Source organism: Mixophyes fleayi, chromosome 2, assembly GCF_038048845.1.
Source record: "Mixophyes fleayi isolate aMixFle1 chromosome 2, aMixFle1.hap1, whole genome shotgun sequence".
Classification (NCBI taxonomy): domain Eukaryota; kingdom Metazoa; phylum Chordata; class Amphibia; order Anura; family Limnodynastidae; genus Mixophyes; species Mixophyes fleayi.
In genome coordinates, this window is record NC_134403.1 from 123,395,687 (window position 1) to 123,416,053 (window position 20,367).

The following is a 20,367-nucleotide window of genomic DNA, read 5'->3' on the forward strand; positions in this document are numbered from 1 at the left end:
GTCCGGGTTAAACACCCGATTTTATTTACTAATTGGAGGATTTTTTATTGTTGGATATATCTACTGTCACATTTGTGGTGAATTAACGTGCCCTATTTGGGTATGAGCTATACTCGAAACTGAGTGTATGAGTGATGGTCACACTCTATATAAGCAGTGCTATTCAGCTGATTTCACTATACAGCCGCGGTTGTTTCTAGCTAATTTTACCATTGGTTCACATTTTATTGTGTCATTCATGTGATATATGCATTTATACCATTGATTTTTAATGTTATGTTTTTGACTGTATGCCATATTTTCCTAGTTGGAGCATCATAAAGATATTCCAGTTAGATCTTTTTTGTTCAGTGGCTCTCTCTACACCCAAGCAATCTTCCACGATAATACTCATTGTATTTTGTGCTTCCCTACAGCGCAACCCTTATTGTTTGTTTATCATGTGCATTTACCTGCAGCTTCCAGGAAGCTTGTGAATCTTAGACAACATGCTCATTATAAGAGCTAAACAAAACCAAGTAAGGACCTTGATGTTTTAGAAAACAAATGATTGACAGAAGGAAGCTTAAAAGTACTTATCTGTTACATCAAAATAATAGTCTGTTTTATATTTAATTTCCATGTGGCTGCCTGGTTTGTATAGATATCCAGTGTACCTACACTGAGCTCAGTTTGCACTAAGTTCACAGTTTGTGAATAAAAGAATCCCCCCCCCCCCCCAAATGAAGCAAAAATAATCAATGATTTTCAAATGATATCAAAAGGGAATTTAGAAAACCATCTGGGGTTGAGTTCTCTTTTCAAGTATTATCAGTAATTGGTGGGGCATTAGTATGGAATGAACTTTGATTGATAACAATGTGCTAGCACTATATACATAAAATGGATGGGGTTTTAGGACAATTAAGTTCTTTTAAGCTTGCAAGTAAAAGTGCTGATGTCAAGAGAGTACAAGATTATTTCAAGGACCTAATATTCTACAATGAGGAGTTTGAAGGTAATTGGTTCTCCACTCCCCCATCTGTGGCAGTACTTCAGCTCAAACAAATCAATACAGGTTTCACATTATGGAACAAGAAAAGTTACTGTGCCAGCAGATGAAGTGCATACTATATTAATAAATTTGCTCCTTATATTGTCTATCTTCATATGGCTTCAGTAGAATGAACACTTTAGTAAAGAGCTTGATGATAAAAGATAGTTAATGTGACTTCTAGAAAACAAGCATCAAGGAAGCCATCTATCACAGTGAATAACTTAAACAGTGAATACGGACAAGAGTCCATATAAGTATTGTGGAGGAATGTAGATTTAAGAAAAATATTAGTTAGAGTTAATTACTTACTTATAAACAATCCGATTATATACAATTAAAAAGAAAGGATGCTTTAAACACATTAGGCCAATAAATCTAAAATAAAAAGTTGAGCCAATAAAATTTATCCCTCACGGTTTCATTGGGCACACTCTTGATTCAACCAATATCCCATTTATGTGATGTTTCAGCTATGTGTTTTTAATAATCTCTGCTATGGAGATATATTTTGCTTTGCTCTCCAACTTACCTGTCGTGGGTGCATTTCTAATCAGTTTTATACCATGTGGCATCTGTCTTACAAGAATTGTGATTAAAGTGCTAAAAGTCGACCGTATTCAAAGAGGGCAGTCCTCTAATTGCATTCTCCTTGACCTCCCCCACCAGCAATGACAATTGTAGACCAGTGTTTCTCAACTCTGGAGCATCACATCCTCTCTGCCATTCTATGCTATGATTGGGAGGAGAAGTGCCAGAAGATGGACAACTTTATTCCCACTATTACAACCCTGTGCCCTAAAGCAAATTGCTTACGAAGCCACATGCCCACATACTGCCTTGTTCCCAGACTAACAACCTCATGACCACGACTACAGCCATGTGTGCCCATGGTTAACAGCAACATTACTACTATTATACCTGTGCAAAGCATAAGAACTTAATGCCCACAATTCTTTCACACACAGCCCCATCCACCAGTTCAATGCCTTCCATATCAATATCTGTTTTTCTGTCTGAAATGCTGTGCACAGTCTCAAGGCCTATGTCAACTACACACTGTAAAGCCTTACTCCAATATTCACAAACATCAGGCCAGTAATAGCCTTCCCAGCATTTCCCCATTCCCCATACCTCTCTCTGGTGGCTAGAGGTACCTCCACATTAGCAGAGATAAGACCATCTTGCTGGTGTAGAGAGCCAATAAGGTAGAAGCAAAATATTTGATTAAATTTAATATCGATGCAATTATCCAAACATCTCACAAGTGGTTTCAGACAACTAATCTGCTAATACAATCAAGATTAAGCAATTGCAAAAGAGGGCAAGAAGCGCAATCTATAGATAAAGGAAGCTGCGTATCATATTTCCTCAGGGAGCGCTCACCTTTCCTACATTACAATTAAACTGCGAAGATTTTATGAAGCCACAGCACTTTCATATTGAAACCAATGGCTTTTATTTAAAGCAGCAATAACAGTTTAAACTTTTGAAACCACTTGTTGAGGTAAAGGAATAGTGAAGCTGAAGCAATCAGTGAGACCGCTCGAAGATGGCATGTAGGTAGCATTGTCTTAGGTCATGGTGGTCATGGGTAGTAGAAAATAACCGACAGGCCGCCAGTTGGTCAGTGCTGCTCTATACAATCATCACCGAAAAAAATGGCTTTTTGTCACTCTTCTGTCTCATGTATTCCTCTGTATAAACTCACGCCTGTCTAAATGGACCAAAACTACTACCCCCATATGCATAAAGATCATGTTTTATGTTTAGAACATCTTCAGGAACAATTTTTAATTTACAAATATTTTGGAGGTAAGGCTCAATACAAAAAACAAGACGGGCCATGCGATGGCTATCAATGCATAGTGGATTTTACTAAATGAAAATGCTGAATTTCAACATCTAAGCACTCAGCACTGAAAAGTAAAGGTTAACTTTTTAGTCCCTGAAGAAGTCCAGGCACACTGCCTGCAAACGCAGACGGACTCCTAATTCTCCTGGAATCGTGGAAGCAAATTCTGGTGGAGAAGGGATTTTCGATGAGAGTATTATTCTCACTGGAATTTTTATTTAAGACATTTTCATCCTCCTTTACTTTTGAAAGCACCATCTGCACAAATAGAAATACATTTCGTGCAGCACAAGCATGAATACAGACTACAATTATGTGAAAAATAAATGGTTATGTAGAAAAAATAATCAAAGACACAAGTCATCAAAATAGTCATAAGAGTAACAGTTCACAATCTGAACTAACTAGTAAACAAGGCATCAATTCTTGGGTAAACTCATCAGCTTTTAATAAGGCTGTCAATATTTTATTTTCCTTCTATAAACCTTGCAGCTAGAAAATACTACAGTGTATTGTGATTATATGCTGAAATTGGCAGAGCTCCACAAACACAAGTAAAATGAAAACAATGAATTCTGAATAGTTTCTCAGTATAGCAGGGCCTGTTATAACAATGAAATGCCCAGTTGCAATTATCTGTTTGATGTACACAATGTATTTTAAAATACAAAAATTAAAAAAAAAAAAATCAATTAAATCCTTGACCACTGTCATTTCGCTCTGACCACCATATATGTACCAGTCAAAAAAAATAAAAAAATATGTCAGCACCACATTCATCAACATCCCCCAATCTGAAATGAAGTACTTCAGTACTCCTAACCATTCACATTGATTTGTAATCTAATGGTCACTTCTCCCTGCTCATCCTCCTGGACGTTTCCATGGCCTTCGACACCATTGAGGGGGTGCCTCCTTGCATACCCTTCTTTCTATCGGCCTCTCTGACTCTGTCCTTGCCTGGTTCTCCTCCTACCTTGCCAACCGCTCCTTCTCTGTTTTCATTTCTGGTCACCCCCCCTCTCTGCCCTTCCTGTAGAAGATCCTCTTGGACCTTTACTGTTTTCGCTATACACTACTTCCCTGGGTGATCTCATCACCTCCTTCAGTCTCCAATATCACCTTTATGCTGATGTCATTCAACTATACATCTCTTCTACCGATTTCCCCCCCCCCCTTTCTCTCATGTGTCTGACTGCCTTTCCGCCATCTCTTCTTGGATGTCTTCACAAAATTAACATTGCCAAAACCGAGCTCATTGACTCCCCTCCTTCTAGATCTTCATTCCATCTTTATCTCTCGATCACCGTTAACAATACCACCATCTCTCATGTCCTCCCTCTCCTTTAATTTCTCGCCCAATCCTCTCGATTCCAACATCACCCGCACTCGGCCCTTCCTATCTCAGGATGCCACTGAAACCATTGTCCATGCACTCATCATTTACCAACTTGATTACTGCAACCTTATCACCGACCTACCCCTCTACCCCCTTAGGTCTAAACTCAACGTAGCTGTAAGACTCATCTTCCTCTCCCACCGCTCCTATTCTCCCCTCACTGCTTCGACTTACATTGGCTACCCTTCCCAAACAGAATCCTTTTCAAACTGCTCACCCTCACCTACAGTCATGATCAAAAGTTTTGATAATGATACAAATATTATTTTTCACAAAGCTGCTGCCTCCGTTTTTATGATGGAAATTTGCATATACTCCAGAATGTCATGACGAGTGATAAAATGAATTGCAATTAATTTCAAAGTCCCTCTTTGCCATCACAATGAACTTTATCCCAAAAATATTTCCACTGCATTTCAGCCCTGCCACAATAGGACCAGCTGACATCAGGTTATCTCATTAACATAGGTGAGTGTTGACGAGGACAAGGCTGGAGATCACTCTGTCATGCTGATTGAATTAGAATAACAGACTGGAAGCTTTAAAAGGAGGGTGGTGCTTGAAATTGTTCTCTCTCTGTTAACCATGATTGCCTGCAAGGAAACACATGCAGCCATCACTGCTTTGCACAAAAAGGGCTTCACTGGCAAGGAAATTGCCGCTACTAACATTGCACCTAAATCCACCATTTATCGAATCATCAAGAACTTCAAGGAGAGAGGTTCAATAGTTGTGAAGAAGGCTACAGGGTGCAAAAGAAAGTCCACCTAGCACCAGGACTGTCTCCTAAATTTGATTCAGCTGCGGGATCTGGGCACCATCAGTGCAGAGCTTGCTGAGGAATGGCAGCAGGCAGGTGTGAGTGCATCTGCACGCACAGTGAGGCGAAGACTTTTGGAGCATGGCCTGGTGTCAAGAAGGCCAACAAAGAAGCAACTTCTCTCCAGGAAAATCAGGGAAAGACTGATATTCTGCAAAACGTAAAGGAATTGGACTGCTGAGGACTGGGGTAAAGTCATTTTCTCTGATGAATTCCCTTTCATCATCATCATTTATTTATATACCGCCAACATATTCCGTAGTGCTTTCAGATTGTTTGGGGCATCTGGCAAAACGTTTGTCCGGAGAAGGGAAGGTGAGCGCTACCATAAGTCCTATATCATGCCAACAGTAAAGCATCCTGAGACCATTCATGTGTGGGGTTGCTTCCTAGCCAAGGGAGTGGGCTCACTCACAATTTTGCCTAAGAACACAGCCATGAATAAAGAATGGTACCAAAACATCCTCCAAGAGCAACTTTTCCCAACCATCCAAGAACAGTTTGGTGACGAACAATGCCCTTTTCAGCATGATGGAGCACCTTGCCATAAGGCAAAAATGATAACCAAGTGGCTCGGGATCAAAACATGGGAATTTCCTGGCCAACAATTTCACAGACCTTAATCCCTTTGAGAACTTGTGGTCAATCTTCAAAAGGCAAGTGGACAAACAAAAACCCACAAATTCTGACAAACTCCAAGCATTGATTAGGCAAGACTGGGTGGCCATCAGTCAATATGTGGCCCAGAAGTTGATTGACAGCATGCTAGGGCGAATTGCAGACGTTCTTCAAAAAGAAGGGTCAACACTGCAAATATTGACTCTTTGCATAAACTTAATGTAATTGTCAATAAAAGCCTTTGACACTTATGAAATGCTTGTAATTTTACTTCAGTATACCATAGCAATATCTGACAAAAAGGTCTAAAAACACTGAAGCAGCAAACTTTGTGAAAACCAATACTTGTGTCATTCTCAAAACTTTTGGCCAAGACTGTACAAGGCCCTCTCCCTCTTCACTTCCCCATACATCTAAAACCTCCTCTTCATTCACACGCCATGCCATTCCCTGCGATCGGCCAATTACCGTTGCCTCTCCTCCATCATGATCACCTCATCACACTCAAGAATCCAAGACTTATCCCTGGCTAACCCCTCCACTGAAACAAGCTCCCATGCTCCATCTGACTGTCCCCTAATTTGTGCACCTACAAATGAGCACTTAAAACTCATCTGTTCCTTAAAGCCTACCAGTCATCCACCTAACCTCTCCATACTTGATCTCCTCACCTCTCCCCCAGTGTCTCGCTTCTCGCTCCACTTGCAAATGATCCCCTTGTGCCTCCTGTCTGTTTACCCTCCCTTTAGGATGTAAGCTCTTATGAGCGGGGCCCTCTTCCATCCTGTCTTTACCGATTATTCTCCTCCAACTGCACTGTGCAACCTTAGTTTGGAGCTATTGAAGAACTGGTATTTTTGTTTATTGTTGTGTACTGTTTACCCTGTATGGTTCACTGTCTGTTTTCTGCACGGCGCTGCGTAAATCTTGTGGTGCCTTACAAATAAAGGCTAATAATAATATTTCACCATTCAGAAACTATAAAATTATCTTCATCCAAATTTACACAGAACTTTGGTAGTCTTCATAACAAAGGTTTGTCAAAGTGAATCATGCCCTGACAAGATAATATACAAATAGAGAAATGCAAAACTCCATATCTAGTCTAGGGATGTCACAAAGATCCCAAGAGTAACAGGCTGGGGTCTGTAGGGATCACTTTCATTGCTTTGTCATGGTTCATACTGCACGTGTCATGCATGGGAAGATAGCAAGGTGAAACCAATACCCTTAACAAACATGGATGCCCATATAAAGGTTGCCTAACATATCTCCCTGCTTTAGTACAGGTGAATTCATTAGTGACTGACATATTGTAACAGATCAAAAGGGGGTATAATAATTTTCCTCATCACCTGGAAAACATGCACTGTTAGGAGTCCTGAGGACTGGGTTTCAGAAACAATGCTCTGATGATTCACAAGAATAACCTGTATAATGAGGTGAAAGTAGAAATTTCTGCTAGGAATGCAAAAAGTTGTGCTTGGAGAAAACAAAACACTGTATTGATACCATTAATGAAGTATGTCATGATTTAGGGCTTACTTTAGCCTTTGAGGAAACAGTAGATTACACCAGAAAATTTTACAGTAGACTGGAAGGTTGACAGACTGAGGGTAATACAACAAGCCAAAATATTTATATCAATCGACAACAGATTATTGTCCTTTATTCAGCATTCTACAATCATGGCACATATTGAACGGATCATGATAGCAACACATGCACTGAAACAAAATTTTAGGGCCCTGCTTGTTAAAGTTTACAATTTAGAGAAAATATGGGAATTAAGCACACAATGGCTGTAGCATAACTACATTTTCATTTAAGCTGGCCGAGTCAAAGTCCTCATCTGTTAACCCAATTGAAATATTATAGGTTCTAAAGTTTAGAAGTTGGATATTGTATTTATATAAAGTGCAAAGGTTACATACAGAATAATATGCATTCTTCACATGTATTACTTGAAACACTGAGTTGCTACTTTGAACAACTTTTGGCTGGACAAATCACAGGAGCCAGGTAACCAATGCACCTATTACTGCAGGTGCCTAACTTTGGGTGTCAATTGTATTGTGGTCAAGGGATATACATTTTCCTTTCTCCGTAAAAGATGCTGCTGGCTCACAGGTTTCTTTTTCATCCATTTAGTGGTATATGGCAGGCTAATCTAAAACACAAGTTGAGCAATAACATTTCTCCCAATCTACCAAAAACAACATCTCTGTCTGTATTTCTCTCATTTTAACCTGCAAGTCATCTGAAAAGGTTAAATTTGAGATTTTTAAATATTATTCTTTTATGGATAATTTACTAACATGGAATATGGTGTATATGTGCCCTAAACACAGCAACCAAACAGCTTTTATCTGTCTAGTGCAAGTTGCGAAAAACCTAAATCAAATATCTGGTTGGTTGCTGTAGTTTAGTGCAAATTTGATCTTAAATGCAATATTAGTAAATTAGCCCTATTGTCTTTCCTACCTTCTAAAGGCTAAACAATGTGTACTCAACCAAACTATTAGTTAACAATTGCACCATTACATAGGCTGCCACATTTTAAGGCCAAAACCAACCAGGTGCAGCTACATGGCAGGAAATACTTCAATTGGCTCGTTATGCTATAACAAAGTACATGCTTAATGTACCATGGATCGCAAAGTGCAGAAAAAAGTCTAACTTGTTTAACATGACTAGTGGGCATAGTACAATACATTACAGCTTACATGCACTGAATTATACTTACTAGAATATAGGCACTGCATTTCAGAGTGGTCACCGGAGTATAGTATTGCATTGTACTATGTTCATTAGAATAGGAGCTCTGCACTGTACTGTGGTACCAGAATATGGCTTTACATTGTACAGTGATCACCAGAACAGAACTGTGTATTGAACTATATCTATCAGAAAATTCCTGTTCTGGTAACCACAGTACAATATAAAGCCATATTCTGGTATTACAAAAAATACAGAGCCCGGTGACTACAGTAAGTTAGTGCTAACTATACATATATGGATGACAGCACACTCCATGCAAAGAGTGGGCTACTTCATCTGAGGAATGCTAGGGTATTCAGGGGCGCACGCAGGATTGCCAGGTTTCCCCCCCCCCCGACCCAAAAAAAACAAAAAAACACACGAGAGAGAGCTGCAGCTCCGTATCGGCAGCGCTGTCCTATACAGCAGCCGCGGCGCTGTCAAAAAAGCGTCCGCGGCGGTGCTGTGTACAATACAGCACCGCCGCGGACGCTTCTTTGACAGCGCCGCGGCTGCTGTATAGGATAGTGCCGCTATGGCGGCCACTTAGTTAGCGCGGGGGGGGGTTCTGGAGATTCAGAAACCCCCCCTGCGTGCGCCACTGGTATTCGTTCTTGCGTCTGATCGTCGGAACCTGCTCAGCTCTAGCTTTGTGTGTAGTCTATCCAGAGAACATGGTGTCAACAGGTAAGTTGCTGCAACATGTCTGGTTCTCAGGACTCTAATTCCATGCTGGTCTCGTAAACCAAAAACACCAACCGTATTTTAGACAGGTGATAACTAGTATTGTCTATATTATTAAAGTCCTTTTGTCTTGGATTATGCCATTTCAGACTACACAGCTGGAACTAGTAAAATACTAGGACACCGATCATTTAAGGAGAGCAAGTAAAAAAAGGAGTAAATTTGATCCTTGACAAAACCATGTTACAATTAGTTTATTATTTTGCACAAAAAGAAAATACTGACTTATTGTCATGTAGCACACAAATACTTCATAACTTTATTTTTACACTGAAATTTAAAGTTGAACTAGGACATGCCCTACCCCACCTATAAATCTGTCTCCACATTTTAAATTTACCTCCTGCACCAATGCAACAAGATTTTGCCAATTTACAAAGTTACCTTTTTGTTTGCTATGCTCTCCTTAATGACTCAAGCCCTAGAACTTTATATGTTTCTGTTTAGGTCTTAGCAGCCATATATTAGTTTACATATTTTCCAAATTGCATGGTGGATTATAATGGGGGCAAGAGGATACTTTGTTCCCATCTACTCCCACAAGGTGCAAAGCCATTTTCTTCTTTACAGCAATTAACATCCTATCTCAGTCTTTCCACAGTTGCCTAAACAATGAATGCAATACATTTTATTTTCGGATATAAAAAATGCAGTACCATTACCTGAGAGCAGTTACGCTTATGAATGACTAACCTGTAAGATGTCAACATAAATGTAGAATGACATATGAACCAGATATTTTTTTCCCCACAAGCTAAATGTGAGTTTAACTCACATAATGCTACAACTTTGCCTCCTGAGGATTTTGTGCTCTTTTTAAAGAGAGAGAAAAAAAAATGTTTGTTTTCTCTAGCGTTAAAAATCACTGTTTTGTAATTGCCAGAATATGTGGTTGCTATAGCAACTTTAGACTGCAGTGTTCTTTGGGGAGACATACATTTTAGCTTCTGAGACACTTAGGGGCTCTGTTATATAGACTGAAGTGACAGTTCTAGTAGTAAGTACAATTAATGTCGACGGGGATTGTCAAACAACATTGCCAGAAAAGCCTAATAAAGAATAATTCCCTTAATATTTCAAAGACATACCTCCAGAACAAACAACTGAAATATATAGAAAACAGCCCTTAAAAGAAGCAGATAATCTAAATATAAGATAACAACTTTCAGAGAGAATTAGACCCATTGGGCCCTGATGAACTTGTCCAGTTAACTATGCAGGTGCATCCACCCTCAGTGAGTGGAGCTAGCTTAGGAAGAAGCAATGTTTTAGACAAAGGGGGTATTCTCAGAGCGACAGAGTAAACACGTGCCTTTCTTTTTATGTATCATATGCGTGTAGATATGGAAGTGTGTATTATGTTGTTTTTGTTAACGTGTCTATCATTTAGGATCTATGTGGTCTTATTACTGAAGTAATTTTAGGGTTCTAAAATGGTCATTAAAAAAAAGCTAGTTAAAAAACAAAATGTCACAGTGGGCCTTATGTATAGTTAGACATATTATAATAGAATAAACAATGGTTTATTCTATTAGAACAGGCACTATGTGAGCACCACAGCCAGCAGTGTGTGTTAGACCTCTGACCACCAGTCTGACCAATCCTGGCAAGTGTGGGCAATAACCGCCAACATGATTCATTATTAGAGTAAAGTATTGCAACTGGCCCAACCCGACTACTTCTTAATGCCACCCGGCTGGTAAAATTTTCTGCGGACAACACTGTTAAGGTATCATACGCTACAGGTAATAAGCCCTAGAAATAAGTAAAAAGTGGTGAATGCCCAACCAAATCGGCAAAATCAGTAGGATGTAAAGTGTGGGCTCTCCTGAAATTGTCAATACCAGCACTAGACTATGCCAGTCTGGACTGGTGGCATAATAACAGCTTGGGGTCCCCATGTCACAGTACCAATCCAGGCCTAGGTTAAACTCCTTATGGGGATCGGACATGCGAAAAAATGCACCCTCTACCCCTATAATTAACCAACCCAATGCTGATTGCACTAAGGATCTTCTCACACCCCAGGAAGGTGGGTATGGGGGTAATCAGTTAAATTAAATAGTTATCCACAAGGATGAGGAAACCCTGACATCAAGGGCCTGATATGTCGTGCATCAGGCAAAATTGTAAACACATAAGATAATTATTTTTTTATTAGAAAAAAAAATTCCCCCACACCATCATATTGGCCCTCTACATTTTCTCACCATCACATCATAGATGGCACCACTGGCATCTCCATGGCGCACTCCTGGTCTATGGTAAGTAAAAAAACATTAACAGACGCCGCAGTGCTGGCACCATTAAGAACTCACACCACAAATGAGCTCTTAGCAGCTGTGCAGTTATATTATAACTAGTGGATTTCCGATGCCCTGTCCCCAGTCCTGACCGCCAATAAAATCAGAGAGGGGCAGAGACAAAAAAATTGATGGACCAATTTTATTGTATTTGTAAAAAAACATTAACACAATATTGGACACCCCTTTCTTTTATTCAGATCACCCTAACCTGTGAAATACAGGTATTTTGAAGGGCTGGCTGTGGGTCAAGGCAGACTAAGGGGCTAATGCAGAGCGAGTACTACACCAGTCTGCATAGCGTACCTTGCTTAAAATCACTCTGCACATATCCAGAAGATAGTGCACGCATATGTGCCCATGCGGATTTTCATAAATCTGACGCTTACATCAGCTATCACCTGGAAAGATGGGACACAGCTCTTAACGTAGGCCGAGTACAGTAAGGGCAGGATGTGAATGTACAATTACAGAAGAATGCAAACCTAGAAGAAGACATATATGCGCCTGAGAAAGCCGTATTACTAGTGAACTGCTTGTAATTTGCTGCTTGCAATTGTACAGCTGAAGCCGACTGGTGCTATCTTTGTAACTAATGCATTTGTTATCCTTTTGTGTGCGTTTTTCAGAAAAACAAATGTTAAGTTTTTTGTTTGATTCACACGAGAAGGGGATTTGTTTCTGCTGTATTAGTGTATCATTACTGTAAAGTTTTTTTAAGATTTATATATTTAGTGAATGTGTTTATTCCAAAGGTATAAAACAACATTAGCTCAAGTGGGACATAAGTGTCTCTGAAGTGTGCTTAGTGTAAACCAGATGCATACGCTATTGCATATGCTATAGATCTTAACATGCTTACAGATCAGCATATGGGCATACATATGCAAAGTGAGTTGTGATAAGCAATTTTTTGCAAGCGATTCATTATGTGATGCTAATTTGGAGCGTACTACTATTATCCTTTTAAACATACACACTATTGTAGAAGTAATTTGCCTTGCATTGGTTTCTTGTCATTGTGCTGAGTGTTGTTTCTTAGATCCCTAGCAATGCCTCATGTTAATGAGACAAGACTTTTAAAGTGCTCTATGGGCAATTTTATTTACGATATCCCACATAACAACAACAGGAGGCACAAGGCATAGGTATTGTCAACAATAGGTTAAATGGTTTGCCCAGTGTTGATAACAGCTGCAGCTACTGGTGGAACATAGTGTGGCTGGGATGGATTGTGACCGATAACTAATCACATGTTGCCAACATCTAACTCATCACATGCCTACTTTTCATTTTTCCCAGGAATATACAAAGCACTGCTGCCATTATTAACAATGGGTGGTCAAACATTTTAATTAGGATAATATAGTTGATGCATGCTATATCATCAGTAAGGGACAGAGATCTGAAGATTAGTACTCCTTACTACATAGGCATGGCTCTTTTTTTACTTTGAGGAAAATAAATAATTGCAATTTCAACACCTAAAAGTTATAGAGATATAGCAATCAATCAGTGACACCCTCGCCAATTTATCCTGGCAAGAAAACAGAGTTTGACCTAGTAACCACTATTCACAGACTAGTTGTTTTTTTTTCTTCATTTTATCTCTAGTTTAATTGATTTTTTTCAGTGGATATGAAACTTACCTTGCAGCTCCCAGACTTTCAAAGGCACCATCTCATTTGTGCTTTCAAGAAGATGTTTTCGTAATTCTGCCAGATTTTCTTTCAGATCAGGATACATTTGTCTTGGGAAAAAAAGCAAATAAAATAAATAAGGGAAGTTCTATAATTATATATGTGTGTATACATTCTGTACATGTATTCAGAAACAGACATACTGTATAGAAGGCTACTTGTATTATACATTGCCCTAACGTTTCCAAATGTCATGCTGTAATGAGGAAAGAAAATGTTTCCGAAGTCCGAAGCAAAGTACAGACTTTTGCTGTTTTTTGTCTTTTGGGTTCCTCTAGACCAGATATGGGCAACAGGCGGCCCTAATCACATGTAGATGAGGAATGGGAACACAATTACAAAAATGACAAGGTGTGCTGCTATTTAGTCCTATGTCAACTAGTATTCAACTGTAATGTGTAAGTAGCATAATTATTATCAGAGACTATATGCATAATCTTACATTCATCTACTCAAATTTCATCTGCAATGTCATAGCCCAGTATGACATTTTTGTCTAAACCTTTATTTATCAATAACCCTACATAACTAGTTGTCATCATGAAATATGGACACTGCGTTTTAGACAATCTACAAGGTCATTAATGAAACGAAAAGGCCCAATAATGACCCCTGTTGTACCATTTAAAATAACACTGTCTCCTATTCTTTAGCCAGTTCCCTAATTCCCCTAGATGGAATACTCTCATCTTATGTATCAGACTATTATGTGGAAAAGAATCAAATGCTTTCACAAAATACAAATAGATATCAATTACATTGCAAAGATCCATTTTGAAACTCACCTCTTTATAAAAACCTACTTATATGTGTTAGTCATGACCGGTATTTCATGAAACCAAGCTGACATTGTTTATCAAATAATTTCCCACAATATATTTAAAAGTTACATCCCTCAAAAATCCCTTCAAATAATTTAGCCATTATAGAAATCAGATTCACAGGTCTACATTTTTCCTGGTTAAGATTTTATTTCCCATTTTAAAATTGGTATCCCATCTCCATTCCACCTATCAATTACTAAAATGAGTTCCTTTGTCACATGTGAGTTGCTGTCATCTGGGTCAGATGCTTTATGTATCGTAGGGTCCTCTTTATCATGAGTGCTTCTATCACTTCAAAAAGTAGGATTTTGACTATTATTGCCGCAATAAAAAAAAAATTAAAAAAATGTATCAATGTAGCAAAAAAAATTTGTAAAGGCAGCAGAGTTATACATGGCTGCCCCTGCAATACTCGTCCAGTAGTGTAAGGCAGTGGTTCCCAGACTCTCAGTTCGAGGCACCCTTAGGGACTCCAGAATTCTTTCAAAGGCACCCCTAAGTCAAAATAATTAACGAGCGTTTGTTTTTTAACAAAAATAATGTAATAAGTATTTAGGTGAAGACAGATAAACTTATTAAGTTGTTTGCAAAAAGAATGCACATAAATCCAAGGATGTGCCCCTTGTCACTTTTGTCCCTCCATAATCATACGGTCACTCACCGGACCGTGAGTGCCTCTTCACTGGTGCGTGGCTCTCCAGTATTCCTGCCAGCACCTATCCTGAACCGTGGCCGCCCGCCATCCTGATGGTCTGCGCATGCGCAGTTCCTAAAAACTCTTCTGACCTTTGCTTTTAGTTAATTGGTTGATCAGGCAACGCTCCCTATTTAAAGCACCTGTGTTCATTACCTCATTGCCTGATCTTGGAGTCTCATTCCCTGTGAGTCTCTGAAGGTGTTCCTGTGTACTTCTCCGTGTCTTCAGCTTCCTGCTGATTCCTGCTCAACTCATTGCCGGTTTCCAGACCGCTTCAAGTCTCATGTGTTCTACTATGTCTTCAGTTCCCTGCCGGTTTCCAGACCGCTACAAGTCTCCCGTGTTCTACTATGTCTTCAGTTCCCTGCTGATTCCTGCTCTAATCATCTGTGGCTTCCAGTCCGCTATTACCTCCAGTGTTCTACTCGTGTTCGCTATCTCCAGTGATTCCTGCATTGCTCATCGTTGTTCTACCCGTGTCAAGTTCTCTGCCTGTGTGCTGACCCGGACCCTGATTACCGCTACCACTCACCTGTGGTTTCTTTACTCGTGCTGGCGTGCAGCCGCTCAGCTGTTTCTGTATCCTCTCGTGGACAGCCTGCTCAACTAAACCGCGGTATGCTTACTTTCTATTGACTGTATTAGTTTACTGCATATCCGCTTGGACTGTTCTCCACTTACCCACGGAATCCTCTATCTCCCTGAGACTGTGTTATTACTCCGCATATCTGTTGGGAAGTTTACCTCTTTGTTCAGTCGTGAGATACATATGCTAATTGACCTTCTACTATTAGCCTGGATTCCAGTAGTGAATTTGTCTCTGTCAAGCAGAGCCTGCCACACCAACATAGACTTGTGCATATTGTTTGGGATCAAGTTCCTTGTGCTCTCAGTGTCTACAGTCTATGTTTCCACTCATCAACACTTGTACACCTCCTCACCTATTAAGCAGTGGTACAACTTGCTATACGCAGACCACTGACTTGCCCGCTACCTACCTGCACCTGGACAAGTCTTCTCACCATAAAGCAGTGGTACAACTTGCTATACGCAGACCACTGACTTCCCCGCTACCTACCTGCACCTGGACAAGTCTTCTCACCATAAGCAGTGGTACAACTTGCTATACGCAGACCACTGACTTCCCCGCTACCTACCTGCACCTGGACAAAGTCCTCTCACCATAAGCAGTGGTACAACTTGCTATACGCAGACCACTGACTTCCCCGCTACCTACCTGCACAAGTCTCTTCACCATAAGCAGTGGTACAACTTGCTGTACGCAGACCACGGACTTCCCTGTTACCTTCCTGCACTTCTTCACGTCCATCAAGATCCTCGTGTTCATATCTACCTAATCATTAACCAGATTGCTGCTAGTCATTGACTTTTCTATTTGCATCCTCTCACCATCTGCTGAGTCATATGTTCCGCTAGTCACCCTGCTACCAGAGGACCACTGTGTAACCCACACTACTCTGGTAAGATCATCATCTGGTGATATCCTGGGCAAAGACTCCTAGTGCCCGTGACACATACTGTGGCCTTTTATTGTCACTTTTGTCCCTACATCATAATACTGTGCCCCTTCACATTAACACTTTCCCCCTTCATCATAAGACTGTGCCCCTTTGTCACTTTTGTCCCTCCATCATTACACTGTGTCCCTTGACAATATCACATGCACCCCTTCATTGTCATACCATCATAATACTGTTCCTTTCATTGTCACTTTTGTACCTCCCTCATACTGTGCCCCTTCACCATATCACATGCACCATTTCATTGTCACTTTTGTCCCTTCATATGAACACTGCGCCCATTCACAATTACTTGTGCCCCTTCATCATTTTCCCTTGTTTTACACTGCCCCTATCATCCTCCTAATTTTCTTACATTTTACTTACCCTTTTTCCTTCTGATTTTTCAGTTTTTTCCTGTTTTCTTTTCGGTCTTCTTTTCTTCTGGCTCTTCACTGAAAATGTCACATCATCACCAACAGTCAGTGCGAACGGAGCAAGGAGGAGGATTCAATGTAAGTTTTTCTCCTTTTCTGGCAGGCTGGTGGACATGCGGGAACGGCATGCAGAGGGAAGCGCCTGGCCCTCCACTGCCTTGCTTAACCCATTCACCAGCCCTGGTAGCGACAGACCTGTGAGATTGCCATGGCGCACAACTTGGAAACCACTGATGTAGGGTGTTATTGTCTAGTGATCACCAGTAAAATAACTCATTTCAAAGAGGGAAGTATCCTAGAGCCAGTATAAGGGAGTTCTGGCCATTGAAACACCCATATCCAATCCCCTGGCCACGCAATATTTTCTCTAGTGTAGGGTGTTTAATCACCAAATAATAACTACTGAGGAGACACACTCCCCGCTGTCAAACAAAGGAGGCGACCCAGAGTTTGTAGGTATAAGGATGAGAGAGATCTGACACTTTTAGTGCCTTCTCCATCTCTTGGATCTATAGATTTTCTCTATAGAGATGAGCATTATGGGGGTTATAACAGATACAATTTATTAGAACAATGAAAGTTATTGTTTTAAATATGTATACATTAAAAATGTTTTATTTAAACCCAATAGATGAAAAATGTCTCTTTATCTTCTACAATTATTCTTACTATATTATCATTTTGTGGCACAATATTATAGGTTTTATTTTTCTTGCAATTTATATACTTGAAAAACGTTTTGAAATTTGCTATGTATAGCAATTCATTTTTTGAACTTAGAATACACTAACCTGATTTTCTTCTTACAGTTTGATATATTCCTTGTATTTCCATAAAACTAGAAGGGTCTGAAAATTCCCTAGCAATTTAAATGCTCTCTTTTTTTTTTTTTTCTTTTTTTTTAAATTCCCTCCAATATGTTCTTATTCAACCACATCAGTTGCCCTTTATTTCTAGAAATTATTTTACTGTACTTGCAACGGTATTTATTTAAAATTTTTAAAAATCCTATTTGGTGTCTGTGCTTTTATTTAGGAGAAAACTTTCAATGACTGCAAGCTTCAGTGCTTCTCTGAGCTAATTAAACTTTGCCCTTCTAAAATCCATAGTTTTTGTAGCTCCCTTTACAAAACACTTAATTGAAACTCAACTGATATATCACTATGTTGTGATCACTATTCTTTAACTATCACATGAACATTAAATATCAGTTCTATCTTCTACCAAGGCCAGGAGTGCTACCCCTCTAGTTTCTTTGCTATAACCTCTACTTTCTTTACCCCAATTTATATCTGGATAATTAAGGAGGAACACATTTTTCTTTGTTGCCCTTTCAATTTGCAATAATTGAATTTCAGTACAATTGTTTATGCTCAATGGTTTATAACAAACACTAACCAATACTTTACTGGTAATGATGAAAATGGTAATCAATATTTTCTGTACACAAATATTGGTTGTGATGCAATTAGTACGCAATCATATAATTGTTTTAGCAAATAACATGCAAATAAGTTTAATCAATTTATTTTAGTTAATATAAAATAGAATGTGTGAAAAATCTGAATTAATGTTTTGAACATGTTAATTTCATTGAGTTACATCATTCTGTTTGCAATCGCATGAGAACGTTTGCGGTGTTGATGTAGCGTTCACACCTATATAATTATCACTTTTGCATACACCAAATACCCAGTTTATACAGGTCTAAAGGCGGGAATCTGAAGAACACCACCTGGCAATCTCAAGGAACAATAACCAGAGGAATTTACCAATGCCACATCTATTTCTTGGGAGGTCAAGACCCTTCGACCTATGAATGAAGACCTTAATACCGTAACTGTGTATTTTTGGGAGGTCACTGCTTTTTACAACTTTACTCTGTATAAATTGTTCACCTCTGGCTTTGGAAACCAGAGCATTTTCATAGAAGCTTGTGTTAGTGTGGTAAACATACGCATGTGATTATTAGCACTGTCTTTTTACACTATTGCAAATAAAACCTATGTGCTTTGGAACCATAGCAATCACATCAGATAATCTTTACTGCAAACAACATATACAGACATAACAGTTTTGGGGCTCTGAGTAGACTGCACACTACTCAAGGTCTCACAGACCTACAGTTTTCGATTTATCAACAAAGGGTGGATGACGCATCACATAAGGTAAGAACGCATATTGTTCTATACTTTTATTTTACATCTTGTGTTGATGAATTCCTGCTTTGAGAGTCTTTCAAAATTTGTTGGAGTGAACCTGGAGGGAAGTAGGTAAAGTCATGACCCAAAGTTTTGATAATGACACAAGTATTGATTTTCACATAGTTTGCTGCTTCATTGTTTTTAGACCTTTTTGTTAGATGTTGCTATGGTATACTGAAGTAAAATTACAAGCATTTCATAAGCATCCAAGGCTTTTATTGACAATTACATTAAGTTTATGCAAAGAGCCAATATTTGCAGTGTTGACCCTTCTTTTTTAAGGCCTCTGCAATTCGCTCTGGCATGCTGTCAATCAACTTCTGGGCCACATATTGACTGATGGCCACCCATTCTTTCCTAATCAATGCTTGGAGACTGTCAGAATTTGTGGGTTTTTGTTTGTCCACCCGCCTCTTGAAGTTTGACCACAAGTTCTCAATGAGATTAAGATATAAGGAGTTTCCTGGCTATGGACCCAAAATTTTAATGTTTTGATCCCAGAACCATTTAGTTATCACTTTTGCCTTATGGCAAAGTGCTCCATCATGCTGGAAAAGGCGTTGTTCTTCACCAAACTGTTCTTGGATGCTTGGGAGAAGTTGCTCTTGGAGGATGTTTTGGTACCATTGTTTATTCATGGCTGTGTTCTTAGGCAAAATTGTGAGTGAGCCCACTCTCTTGGCTGAGAAGCAACCCCACACATGAATGGTCTCAGGATGCTTTACTGTTGAAATGACACAATGATGGTAGCGCCTTTCCTTCTCCAGACAAGTGTTTTTCCAGATACCCCAAACAATCTGAAAGAGGATTCATCAGAGAAAATTACTTTACCCCAGTCCTCAGCAGTCCAATCCCTGTACCTTTTGCAGAATATCAGTCTGTCCCTGATGTTATTCCTGGAGAGAAGTGGATTCGGTGCTGGCCTTCTTGACACCAGGCCATCCTCCAAAAGTCTTCACCTCACTGTGCGTGCAGATGCACTCACACCTGCCTGCTGCCATTCCTGAGCATGCTCTGCACTGATGGTGCCCTGATCCCGCAGCTGAATCAACTTTAGGAGACAGTCCTGGTGCTTGCTGGATGTTCTTGGGTGCCCTGAAGTTCACATTGAACCTCTCTCCTTTAAGTTCTTGATGATCCGATAAATGGTGGAATTAGGTGCAATCTTACTAGCAGCAATACCTTGCCTGTGAAGCCTCTTGTGCAAAGCAATGAAGGCTGCACGTGTTTCCTTGTAGATAACCATGGTTAACAGAGGACAATGCAACAGTGTCACCCCCATCTTATGTGGAAAGTAACCAAAGTATAGCCAGGTAAAACTGTGAACCCTGTAAATTATACAGGGTTTTAAAAAAGAAAAGTAAATGTACGATGAACCAGTTTTAATCCCTGCAACAGCTCATATTTTTAGAGATTAAGAAAAGGGGATACTGTCCCACCCTTATTTACTGCT

At 39.6% G+C, this 20,367-nt stretch overlaps 1 protein-coding gene across 1 annotated transcript in view; it reads right to left on the reverse strand.

Moving 5' to 3' along the window:
• The window catches only part of UGGT2 (UDP-glucose glycoprotein glucosyltransferase 2), a 244,100-nt gene that overhangs the window by 177,964 nt on the left and 45,769 nt on the right, over window positions 1-20,367 (reverse strand). Inside the window, exon 8 of the mRNA XM_075199909.1 lies at window positions 13,182-13,282. Within this exon, the coding sequence (XP_075056010.1) occupies window positions 13,182-13,282 (101 nt within the window). The remainder of the gene's footprint in view (window positions 1-13,181; window positions 13,283-20,367) is intronic.